General features: G+C 54.5%; 1 protein-coding gene across 1 annotated transcript in view; it reads right to left on the bottom strand.

Moving 5' to 3' along the window:
• The window catches only part of LOC137319218 (low-density lipoprotein receptor-related protein 10-like), a gene marked incomplete at its 5' end in the record, with an annotated part of 13,761 nt that extends 1,794 nt beyond the window's left edge, over positions 1–11,967 (bottom strand). Inside the window, 2 exons of the mRNA XM_067981523.1 lie at positions 1,055–1,184; positions 11,037–11,967. Of these exons, the coding sequence (XP_067837624.1) occupies positions 1,055–1,184; positions 11,037–11,967 (1,061 nt within the window). The remainder of the gene's footprint in view (positions 1–1,054; positions 1,185–11,036) is intronic.
• Between the last annotated feature and the right edge of the window lie 317 nt (positions 11,968–12,284).

Below are 12,284 nucleotides of genomic sequence, written 5' to 3'. Positions count from 1 at the left end.
TCTAGTGAACCTTCGTTGCACCGCCTCGAAGGCAAGTCTATCCTTCCTTAGACAAGGAGACCAAAACTGTACACAGTGCTCCAGGTGAGGGTCTCACCAAAGCCCTGTACAATTGTAGTAAGACTTCCTCACTCTTGTACTCCAATCCTCCTTGCAATAAAGGCCAACGTACCATTTACTTTCCTAATTACTTGCTGTACCTCCATGTTAACTTTTTGTGTTTCTTATACGAGGACACCCAAATCTCTCTGAACACCAACATTTAATAGTTTCTCACCATTTAAAAAATATTCTGTTTTTCTATTCTTCCCACCAAGGTGAATAACCTCACATTTCCCCACATTATACTCCATCTCCCACCTTCTCACCCACTCACTTAACCTCTCTATATCCCTTTGCAGACTCTCTGTGTCCTCCTCACAGTTTACTCTCCCACCGAGCTTTGTATCATCAGCAAACTTGGAAACATTACACTCGGTCCCTTCATCTAAGTCATTAATATAGATTGTAAACAGCTGAGGCCCAAGCACTGATCCCTGCGATACCCCACTAGTTACAGCCTGTCAACCTGAGAATGACCCGTTTATTCCTACTCTCTGTTTTCTGTCCATTACCCAATCCTCTATCCTCGCTCATACATTACCCCCGACCCCATGAGCCCCATCTCGTGTAACAACCTTTTATGTGGCACCTTATCGAATGCCTTTTGAAAATCCAAATATATTCCATCCACTGGTTCCCCTTTATCCACCCTGCTAGTTACATCCTCGAAAAACTCTGATAAATTTGTCAAACACGATTTCCCTTTCATAAAACCATGTTGACTCTGCCTGATCATATTATGATTTTCTAAGTGTCCTGTTACCACTTCCTTAATAATGGATTCCAGCATTTTCCCGACGACCGATGTCAGTTCCCTGAATTCTCTCTCCCTCCACACAACCCCCAACAAGATACAAACAGTGATCTCCTCGTGATAATCCCGTTCGCTCGCTCACACTGCGATCCCCGGCACGGTGCGATCCCCGCCTTCCGCTAACGCTGAGGGACTCACATCATTCGGGTTCTCTGTCGGAAAGTCCTCGACGGGAGCGATGGCTCCCTGGGCAATTAACTGTCCGTAAGATGGAGGGGCTCGACGCTGAACCATCTGTGCTTCCATCCGAGCAAGAGGCGTAAACAAACTACAGGACAGGACAGAAGGTTAGATACAGAGTAAAGCTCCCTCTACACTGTCCCATCAAACACTCCCAGGGTCAGGTACAGGGTTAGATACAGAGTAAAGCTCCCTCTACACTGTCCCATCAAACACTCCCAGGGTCAGGTACAGGGTTAGATACAGAGTAAAGCTCCCTCTACACCGTCCCATCAAACACTCCCAGGGTCAGGTACAGGGTTAGATACAGAGTAAAGCTCCCTCTACACTGTCCCATCAAACACTCCCAGGGTCAGGTACAGGGTTAGATACAGAGTAAAGCTCCCTCGACACTGTCCCATCAAACACTCCCAGGGTCAGGTACAGGGTTAGATACAGAGTAAAGCTCCCTCTACACTGTCCCATCAAACACTCCCAGGGTCAGGTACAGGGTTAGATACAGAGTAAAGCTCCCTCTACACTGTCCCATCAAACACTCCCAGGGCAGGTGCAGGGTTAGATACAGAGTAAAGCTCCCTCTACACTGTCCCATCAAACACTCCCAGGGTCAGGTACAGGGTTAGATACAGAGTAAAGCTCCCTCTACACTGTCCCATCAAACACACCCAGGGCAGGTACAGGGTTAGATACAGAGTAAAGCTCCCTCTACACTGTCCCATCAAACACTCCCAGGGCAGGTACAGGGTAAGATACAGAGTAAAGCTCCCTCTACACTGTCCCATCAAACACTCCCAGGGCAGGTACAGGGTTAGATACAGAGTAAAGCTCCCTCTCCACTGTCCCATCAAACACTCCCAGGGCAGGTACAGGGTTAGATACAGAGTAAAGCTCCCTCTACACTGTCCCATCAAACACTCCCAGGGCAGGTACAGGGTTAGATACAGAGTAAAGCTCCCTCTACACTTTCCCATCAAACACTCCCAGGGCAGGTACAGGGTTAGATTCAGAGTAAAGCTCCCTCTACACTGTCCCATCAAACACTCCCAGGGCAGGTACAGGGTTAGATACAGAGTAAAGCTCCCTCTACACTGTCCCATCAAACACTCCCAGGGCAGGTACAGGGTTAGATACAGAGTAAAGCTCCCTCTACACTGTCCCATCAAACACTCCCAGGGTCAGGTACAGGGTTAGATACAGAGTAAAGCTCCCTCTACACTGTCCCATCAAACACTCCCAGGGCAGGTACAGGGTTAGATACAGAGTAAAGCTCCCTCTACACTTTCCCATCAAACACTCCCAGGGCAGGTACAGGGTTAGATACAGAGTAAAGCTCCCTCTACACTGTCCCATCAAACACTCCCAGGGCAGGTACAGCACGGGTTAGATACAGAGTAAAGCTCCCTCTACACTGTCCCATCAAACACTCCCAGGGCAGGTACAGGGTTAGATACAGAGTAAAGCTCCTTCTACACTGTCCCATCAAACACTCCCAGGGGCAGGTACAGGGTTAGATACAGAGTAAAGCTCCCTCTACACTGTCCCATCAAACACTCCCAGGGCAGGTACAGGGTTAGATACAGAGTAAAGCTCCCTCTACACTGTCCCATCAAACACTCCCAGGGTCAGGTACAGGGTTAGATACAGAGTAAAGCTCCCTCTACACTGTCCCATCAAACACTCCCAGGGCAGGTACAGGGTTAGATACAGAGTAAAGCTCCCTCGATACTGTCCCGTCAAACACTCCCAGGGCAGGTACAGGATTAGATACAGAGTAAAGCTCCCTCTACACTGTCCCATCAAACACTCCCAGGGTCAGGTACAGGGTTAGATACAGAGTAAAGCTCCCTCTACACTGTCCCATCAAACACTCCCAGGGCAGGTACAGGGTTAGATACAGAGTAAAGCTCCCTCTACACTGTCCCATCAAACACTCCCAGGGGCAGGTACAGGGTTAGATACAGAGTAAAGCTCCCTCTACACTGTCCCATCAAACACTCCCAGAGCAGGTACAGGGTTAGATACAGAGTAAAGCTCCCTCTACACTGTCCCATCAAACACTCCCAGGGTCAGGTACAGGGTTAGATACCGAGTAAAGCTCCCTCTACACTGTCCCATCAAACACTCCCAGGGTCAGGGACAGGGTTAGATACAGAGTAAAGCTCCCTCTACACTGTCCCATCAAACACTTCCAGGGTCAGGTACAGGGTTAGATACAGAGTAAAGCTCCCTCTACACTGTCCCATCAAACACTCCCAGGGTCAGGTACAGGGTTAGATACAGAGTAAAGCTCCCTCTACACTGTCCCATCAAACACTCCCAGGGTCAGGTACAGGGTTAGATACCGAGTAAAGCTCCCTCTACACTGTCCCATCAAACACTCCCAGGGTCAGGTACAGGGTTAGATACAGAGTAAAGCTCCCTCTACACTGTCCCATCAAACACTCCCAGGGTCAGGTACAGGGTTAGATACAGAGTAAAGCTCCCTCTACACTGTCCCATCAAACACTCCCAGGGTCAGGTACAGGGTTAGATACAGAGTAAAGCTCCCTCTACACTGTCCCATCAAACACTCCCAGGGTCAGGTACAGGGTTAGATACCGAGTAAAGCTCCCTCTGCACTGTCCCATCAAACACTCCCAGGGCAGGTACAGGGTTAGATACAGAGTAAAGCTCCCTCTACACTGTCCCATCAAACACTCCCAGGGCAGGTACAGGGTTAGATACAGAGTAAAGCTCCCTCTACACTGTCCCATCAAACACTCCCAGGGTCAGGTACAGGGTTAGATACAGAGTAAAGCTCCCACTACACTGTCCCATCAAACACTCCCAGGGTCAGGTACAGGGTTAGATACAGAGTAAAGCTCCCTCTACACTGTCCCATCAAACACTCCCAGGGCAGGTACAGGGTTAGATACAGAGTAAAGCTCCCTCTACACTGTCCCATCAAACACTCCCAGGGCAGGTACAGGGTTAGATACAGAGTAAAGCTCCCTCTACACTGTCCCATCAAACACTCCCAGGGTCAGGTACAGGGTTAGATACAGAGTAAAGCTCCCTCTACACTGTCCCATCAAACACTCCCAGGGCAGGTACAGGGTTAGATACAGAGTAAAGCTCCCTCTACACTGTCCCATCAAACACTCCCAGGGGCAGGTACAGGGTTAGATACAGAGTAAAGCTCCCTCTACACTGTCCCATCAAACACTCCCAGAGCAGGTACAGGGTTAGATACAGAGTAAAGCTCCCTCTACACTGTCCCATCAAACACTCCCAGGGTCAGGTACAGGGTTAGATACAGAGTAAAGCTCCCTCTACACTGTCCCATCAAACACTCCCAGGGTCAGGTACAGGGTTAGATACCGAGTAAAGCTCCCTCTACACTGTCCCATCAAACACTCCCAGGGTCAGGGACAGGGTTAGATACAGAGTAAAGCTCCCTCTACACTGTCCCATCAAACACTCCCAGGGTCAGGTACAGGGTTAGATACAGAGTAAAGCTCCCTCTACACTGTCCCATCAAACACTCCCAGGGTCAGGTACAGGGTTAGATACAGAGTAAAGCTCCCTCTACACTGTCCCATCAAACACTCCCAGGGTCAGGTACAGGGTTAGATACCGAGTAAAGCTCCCTCTACACTGTCCCATCAAACACTCCCAGGGTCAGGTACAGGGTTAGATACAGAGTAAAGCTCCCTCTACACTGTCCCATCAAACACTCCCAGGGTCAGGTACAGGGTTAGATACAGAGTAAAGCTCCCTCTACACTGTCCCATCAAACACTCCCAGGGTCAGGTACAGGGTTAGATACAGAGTAAAGCTCCCTCTACACTGTCCCATCAAACACTCCCAGGGTCAGGTACAGGGTTAGATACAGAGTAAAGCTCCCTCTACACTGTCCCATCAAACACTCCCAGGGTCAGGTACAGGGTTAGATACCGAGTAAAGCTCCCTCTACACTGTCCCATCAAACACTCCCAGGGCAGGTACAGGGTTAGATACAGAGTAAAGCTCCCTCTACATTGTCCCATCAAACACTCCCAGGGTCAGGTACAGGGTTAGATACAGAGTAAAGCTCCCTCTACACTGTCCCATCAAACACTCCCAGGGTCAGGTACAGGGTTAGATACAGAGTAAAGCTCCCTCTACACTGTCCCATCAAACACTCCCAGGGCAGGTACAGGGTTAGATACAGAGTAAAGCTCCCTCTACACTGTCCCATCAAACACTCCCAGGGTCAGGTACAGGGTTAGATACAGAGTAAAGCTCCCTCTACACTGTCCCATCAAACACTCCCAGGGCAGGTACAGGGTTAGATACAGAGTAAAGCTCCCTCTACACTGTCCCATCAAACACTCCCAGGGCAGGTACAGGGTTAGATACAGAGTAAAGCTCCCTCTACACTGTGGGAATTCTGACTGATGCCTCTGCAATTTCCTTGCCTATGAAAAGGAACTGGTGATGTCATTGTCCGTGCATTAGTCAGAATTTTCCAAAGCTTCTGCAGATTCGGGAATCGTGCCGTTGGATCGGAACGCTGGAAATGTCACTCCGTTATTTAAGGAGGAGGGGAAGTGGAAACCGGGAAGCTGCAGTCAGTTGTGGGGAAGTTACTGAGATCAAGATAGTGAACAATGTGGAGGACAGTAACGGACTTCAGGAGGACAGAGACAGGCTGGTGAAATGGGCAGACACACGGCAGATATAATTTATCGCAGAGAAGTGTGAAGTGATGCATTTTGGCAGGAGGAATGAGGAGAGGCAAAATAAACTAAATGGTCCAATTTTAAAGGGGGTGCAGGAACAGAGAGACCTGGGGGTGTATGTACACAAATCTCTGAAGGTGGCAGGACAAGTTGAGAAGGCTGTTAAAAAACATCTGGGATCCTGGGCTTTATTAATAGAGGCACAGAGTACAAAAGCAAGGAAGTGATGCTAAACCCTTTATAAAACACTGGTTAGGCCTCAGCTGGAGTATTGTGTCCAGTTCTGGGCACCGCACTTTAGGAAGGATGTGACGGCCTTGGAGAGGGTGCGGAGGAGATTTACCAGAATGGTCCCATGGATGAGGGACTTCAGTGATGTGGAGAGACTGGAGAAGCTGGGATTGTTCTCCTCAGAGCAGAGAAGGTTAAGGGGAGATTTGATCGAGGGGTTCAAAATCAGGAAGGGGTTTGAGAGAGTAAATAAGGAGAGACTGTTTCCAGGGGGGCAGGAGGGTCGGGAACCAGAGGACACGGATTTAAGGTGATCGGGGAAAGAGCCAGAGGGGGAGATGAGGAGAATGTTTTTTTACGCAGCGAGTTGTGATGATCTGGAATTCACTGCCTGAAAGGGCGGTGGGAGCAGATTCAATAATAACTTTCAAAAGGGGGAATCGGAGAAATACCGGAAGGGGAAAGATTTACAGGGAGACGGGGAAAGAGCAGGGGGAGTGGGACTGATTGGATAGATCTTTCAAAAAGAGCCAGCACAGGCATGATGGGCCGAATGGCCTCCCACTGTACCTACTATGATGCGATCATTGGAGAATTATGAGGTGATCAGAGAGAGAGTCAGCATGGCGATGTGAGGAGCAGATCCTGCCTGACTAATCCAGTTGTATTTTCTGAGGAGATCACAAACATGGTGGATAAGGGACTGGTCACGGATGTAGTTTATATGGACTTCCAGAAGGCTCTGGATAAGGTTCCATACAAGAGACTGTGAGGGGACAATGCACTGAATTGGAGATAAGCTTGTGGCATGGGTTGGCCATTGGTCGGGAGGTAGGAGACAGAGAGTGGGGCAGAAGGGTCGGTTCACTGATTGGCAGGATGTGACGAGCTGTGTCGGGATCTGTAATGGGGCCTCAGAGGCAGTGGGGGACGGGCTGGTGAGATACAGGGCAGAGCTCCCTCGACACTGCCTCCCATCAGATACAGAGCTCCCTCGACACTGCCTCCCATCAGATACAGAGCTCCCTCGACACTGCCTCCCCCATCAGATACAGAGCTCCCTCGACACTGCCTCCCATCAGATACAGAGCTCCCTCGACACTGCCTCCCCCATCAGATACAGAGCTCCCTCGACACTGCCTCCCCCATCAGATACAGAGCTCCCTCGACACTGCCTCCCATCAGATACAGAGCTCCCTCGACACTGCCTCCCCCATCAGATGCAGAGCTCCCTCGTCACTGCCTCCCCTCAGATACAGAGCTCCCTCGACACTGCCTCCCATCAGATACAGAGCTCCCTCGACACTGCCTCCCATCAGATACAGAGCTCCCTCGTCACTGCCTCCCCCATCAGATACAGAGCTCCCTCGACACTGCCCCCCATCAGATACAGAGCTCCCTCGTCACTGCCTCCCCCATCAGATACAGAGCTCCCTCGTCACTGCCTCCCATCAGATACAGAGCTCCCTCGACACTGCCTCCCATCAGATACAGAGCTCCCTCGACACTGCCTCCCATCAGATACAGAGCTCCCTCGACACTGCCTCCCATCAGATACAGAGCTCCCTCGACACTGCCTCCCATCAGATACAGAGCTCCCTCGACACTGCCCCCCATCAGATACAGCTCCCTCGACACTGCCCCCCATCAGATACAGAGCTCCCTCGACACTGTCCCCCATCAGATACAGAGCTCCCTCGACACTGCCTCCCATCAGATACAGAGCTCCCTCGACACTGCCTCCCATCAGATACAGAGCTCCCTCGACACTGCCTCCCATCAGATACAGAGCTCCCTCGACACTGCCTCCCATCAGATACAGAGCTCCCTCGACACTGCCCCCCCATCAGATACAGAGCTCCCTCGACATCCGATACAGAGCTCCCTCGACACTGCCTCCCATCAGATACAGAGCTCCCTCGACACTGCCTCCCATCAGATACAGAGCTCCCTCGACACTGCCCCCCACCAGATACAGAGCTCCCTCGACACTGCCCCCCACCAGATACAGAGCTCCCTCGACACTGCCTCCCATCAGATACAGAGCTCCCTCGACACTGTCCCCCATCAGATACAGAGCTCCTTCGACACTGCCCCCCATCAGATACAGAGCTCCCTCGACACTGCCTCCCATCAGATACAGAGCTCCCTCGACACTGCCTCCCATCAGATACAGAGCTCCCTCGACACTGCCTCCCATCAGATACAGAGCTCCCTCGACACTGCCTCCCCCATCAGATACAGAGCTCCCTCGACACTGCCTCCCATCAGATACAGAGCTCCCTCGACACTGCCTCCCCATCAGATACAGAGCTCCCTCGACACTGCCTCCCCCATCAGATACAGAGCTCCCTCGACACTGCCTCCCATCAGATACAGAGCTCCCTCGACACTGCCTCCCATCAGATACAGAGCTCCCTCGACACTGCCTCCCATCAGATACAGAGCTCCCTCAACACTGCCTCCCATCAGATACAGAGCTCCCTCGACACTGCCCCCCCATCAGATACAGAGCTCCCTCGACACTGCCTCCCATCAGATACAGAGCTCCCTCGACACTGCCCCCCATCAGATACAGAGCTCCCTCGTCACTGCCTCCCATCAGATACAGAGCTCCCTCGACACTGCCCCCCCATCAGATACAGAGCTCCCTCGACACTGCCCCCCATCAGATACAGAGCTCCCTCGACACTGCCCCCCATCAGATACAGAGCTCCCTCGACACTGCCCCCCATCAGATACAGAGCTCCCTCGTCACTGCCTCCCATCAGATACAGAGCTCCCTCGACACTGCCTCCCCCATCAGATGCAGAGCTCCCTCGTCACTGCCTCCCCATCAGATACAGAGCTCCCTCGACACTGCCTCCCATCAGATACAGAGCTCCCTCGACACTGCCTCCCATCAGATACAGAGCTCCCTCGTCACTGCCTCCCCCATCAGATACAGAGCTCCCTCGACACTGCCCCCCATCAGATACAGAGCTCCCTCGTCACTGCCTCCCCCATCAGATACAGAGCTCCCTCGTCACTGCCTCCCCCATCAGATACAGAGCTCCCTCGTCACTGCCTCCCATCAGATACAGAGCTCCCTCGACACTGCCTCCCATCAGATACAGAGCTCCCTCGACACTGCCTCCCATCAGATACAGAGCTCCCTCGACACTGCCTCCCATCAGATACAGAGCTCCCTCGACACTGCCTCCCATCAGATACAGAGCTCCCTCGACACTGCCTCCCATCAGATACAGAGCTCCCTCGACACTGCCTCCCATCAGATACAGAGCTCCCTCGACACTGCCTCCCATCAGATGCAGAGCTCCCTCGACACTGCCCCCCATCAGATACAGCTCCCTCGACACTGCCCCCCATCAGATACAGAGCTCCCTCGACACTGTCCCCCATCAGATACAGAGCTCCCTCGACACTGCCTCCCATCAGATACAGAGCTCCCTCGACACTGCCTCCCATCAGATACAGAGCTCCCTCGACACTGCCTCCCATCAGATACAGAGCTCCCTCGACATCCGATACAGAGCTCCCTCGACACTGCCTCCCATCAGATACAGAGCTCCCTCGACACTGCCCCCCCATCAGATACAGAGCTCCCTCGACATCCGATACAGAGCTCCCTCGACACTGCCTCCCATCAGATACAGAGCTCCCTCGACACTGCCTCCCATCAGATACAGAGCTCCCTCGACACTGCCTCCCATCAGATACAGAGCTCCCTCGACACTGCCTCCCCCATCAGATACAGAGCTCCCTCGACACTGCCCCCCATCAGATACAGAGCTCCCTCGACACTGCCTCCCATCAGATACAGAGCTCCCTCGACACTGCCTCCCATCAGATACAGAGCTCCCTCGACACTGCCTCCCCCATCAGATGCAGAGCTCCCTCGTCACTGCCTCCCCATCAGATACAGAGCTCCCTCGACACTGCCTCCCATCAGATACAGAGCTCCCTCGACACTGCCTCCCATCAGATACAGAGCTCCCTCGACACTGTCCCCCATCAGATACAGAGCTCCCTCGACACTGCCCCCCATCAGATACAGAGCTCCCTCGACACTGCCTCCCATCAGATACAGAGCTCCCTCGACACTGCCTCCCATCAGATACAGAGCTCCCTCGACACTGCCTCCCCCATCAGATGCAGAGCTCCCTCGTCACTGCCTCCCCATCAGATACAGAGCTCCCTCGACACTGCCTCCCATCAGATACAGAGCTCCCTCGACACTGCCTCCCATCAGATACAGAGCTCCCTCGTCACTGCCTCCCCCATCAGATACAGAGCTCCCTCGTCACTGCCTCCCATCAGATACAGAGCTCCCTCGACACTGCCTCCCATCAGATACAGAGCTCCCTCGACACTGCCTCCCATCAGATACAGAGCTCCCTCGACACTGCCTCCCATCAGATACAGAGCTCCCTCGACACTGCCTCCCATCAGATACAGAGCTCCCTCGACACTGCCTCCCATCAGATACAGAGCTCCCTCGACACTGCCTCCCATCAGATACAGAGCTCCCTCGACACTGCCTCCCATCAGATGCAGAGCTCCCTCGACACTGCCCCCCATCAGATACAGCTCCCTCGACACTGCCCCCCATCAGATACAGAGCTCCCTCGACACTGTCCCCCATCAGATACAGAGCTCCCTCGACACTGCCTCCCATCAGATACAGAGCTCCCTCGACACTGCCTCCCATCAGATACAGAGCTCCCTCGACACTGCCTCCCATCAGATACAGAGCTCCCTCGTCACTGCCTCCATCAGATACAGAGCTCCCTCGACACTGCCCCCCCATCAGATACAGAGCTCCCTCGACACTGCCTCCCATCAGATACAGAGCTCCCTCGACACTGCCTCCCATCAGATACAGAGCTCCCTCGACACTGCCTCCCATCAGATACAGAGCTCCCTCGACACTGTCCCCCATCAGATGCAGAGCTCCCTCGCGCTGCCCCCCACAGTCGGTCAGCCGCGGAGATACCCCCCCCTACCTGTACTCGCTGGTCCTCAAGGAGTAGAGTTTACAGGTGCAGCCCATGGCGATCACCAGCAGGAGCCCGCAGACCAGACTGCCCACCACTGCCGCCGTGGCCACCTTCCTGGGCAGCGCCCGGGCGCAGTCCCTCTCGTCGCTGCCATCGGCGCAGTCGGGCTGCCCGTCGCAGGCCCAGGTCTCAAAGACGCAGCGGTCGTCGGTGCAGTGGAAGGTCCCTGGCTGGCAAACCCGGCAGCCCCTCTCGTCCCCGCCCCCCGGGCAGTTCGTCTGGTAGTTGCAGCGGTCGGCGGGGGAGTAACAGGCCTCGCTGCGCCCCCCGCAGGGGTAGCGCCCGCCCGGGCACTGCTCGCACCCCTTCTCGTCCCTCCCGTCCCGGCAGTCCCAGCTCCCGTCGCAGCGCTGGGAGGGGGAGTAGCAGGAGGGGGGCCCTCCGTCCAAGCAGGGGTTCTCCCAGGGCAGGCAGTACCCCCGCACCTGGTAGGTGGCATTAAAGCCTCCGCTGCCCGTCCCCCTCGAGCGGTAACGCACCAGGGCCGCGCCGGCGGAGGTGCGCAGCGACGGGGCGCCCGCCCGCCCGCCCTCTCCGTTGTCCGGGTGGCTGAGATTGGCCACGAGCTGCCGGGGAGCCTCCCTGGTCCCGTCGTACACCGCGAGCCAGTCCCCCCGCCCCAGCGCCAGGCCGGGGAAACGCAGGAGCAGCGGGCGGCGGTCGCCCGTGTCGATGCGCCAGCTGCAGTTGTAGGGAGGGCGGTCCTGCCCTCTCCCCCCTCCGTAATCGGGCGAGGAGAAGCTCCCGTAAAAACCGCTCAGCTTGCGCCGGCCGCACGAGAGGGGGGGAGAGGGGGGGGTCCTGGGGGCGCAGCGGGCGGAGGGGGGCAGACACTGCCCGGTCCAGCAGCGGACGTGGCCGGCCTGGCACGGAGAACCTGCGGAGAGAGGGGGGGAGAGAGAGAGAGGGGGAGAGGGGGAGAGAGAGAGGGAGAGAGGGGGAGAGAGAGAAAGAGAGAGGGGGAGAGAGAGAAAGAGAGAGGGGGAGAGAGAGAAAGAGAGAGGGGGGAGAGAGAGAAAGAGAGAGGGGGAGAGAGAGAAAGAGAGAGGGGGAGAGAGAGAAAGAGAGAGGGGGGAGAGAGAGAGAGAGAGAGAGGAAAGAGAAAGAGAGAGAGAGAGAGAGAGAGAGTGAGAGAGAAGAGAGAGAAACAGAGAGAGAGGAGAGAGAGAGAGAAACAGAGAGAGAGAGAGAGAG

Source organism: Heptranchias perlo, unplaced genomic scaffold (genome assembly GCF_035084215.1).
Source record: "Heptranchias perlo isolate sHepPer1 unplaced genomic scaffold, sHepPer1.hap1 HAP1_SCAFFOLD_763, whole genome shotgun sequence".
In the NCBI taxonomy this organism is placed as follows: domain Eukaryota; kingdom Metazoa; phylum Chordata; class Chondrichthyes; order Hexanchiformes; family Hexanchidae; genus Heptranchias; species Heptranchias perlo.
Note: the sequence above shows the minus strand (reverse complement) of the source record. Positions and strands in the feature narration are given on the sequence as shown.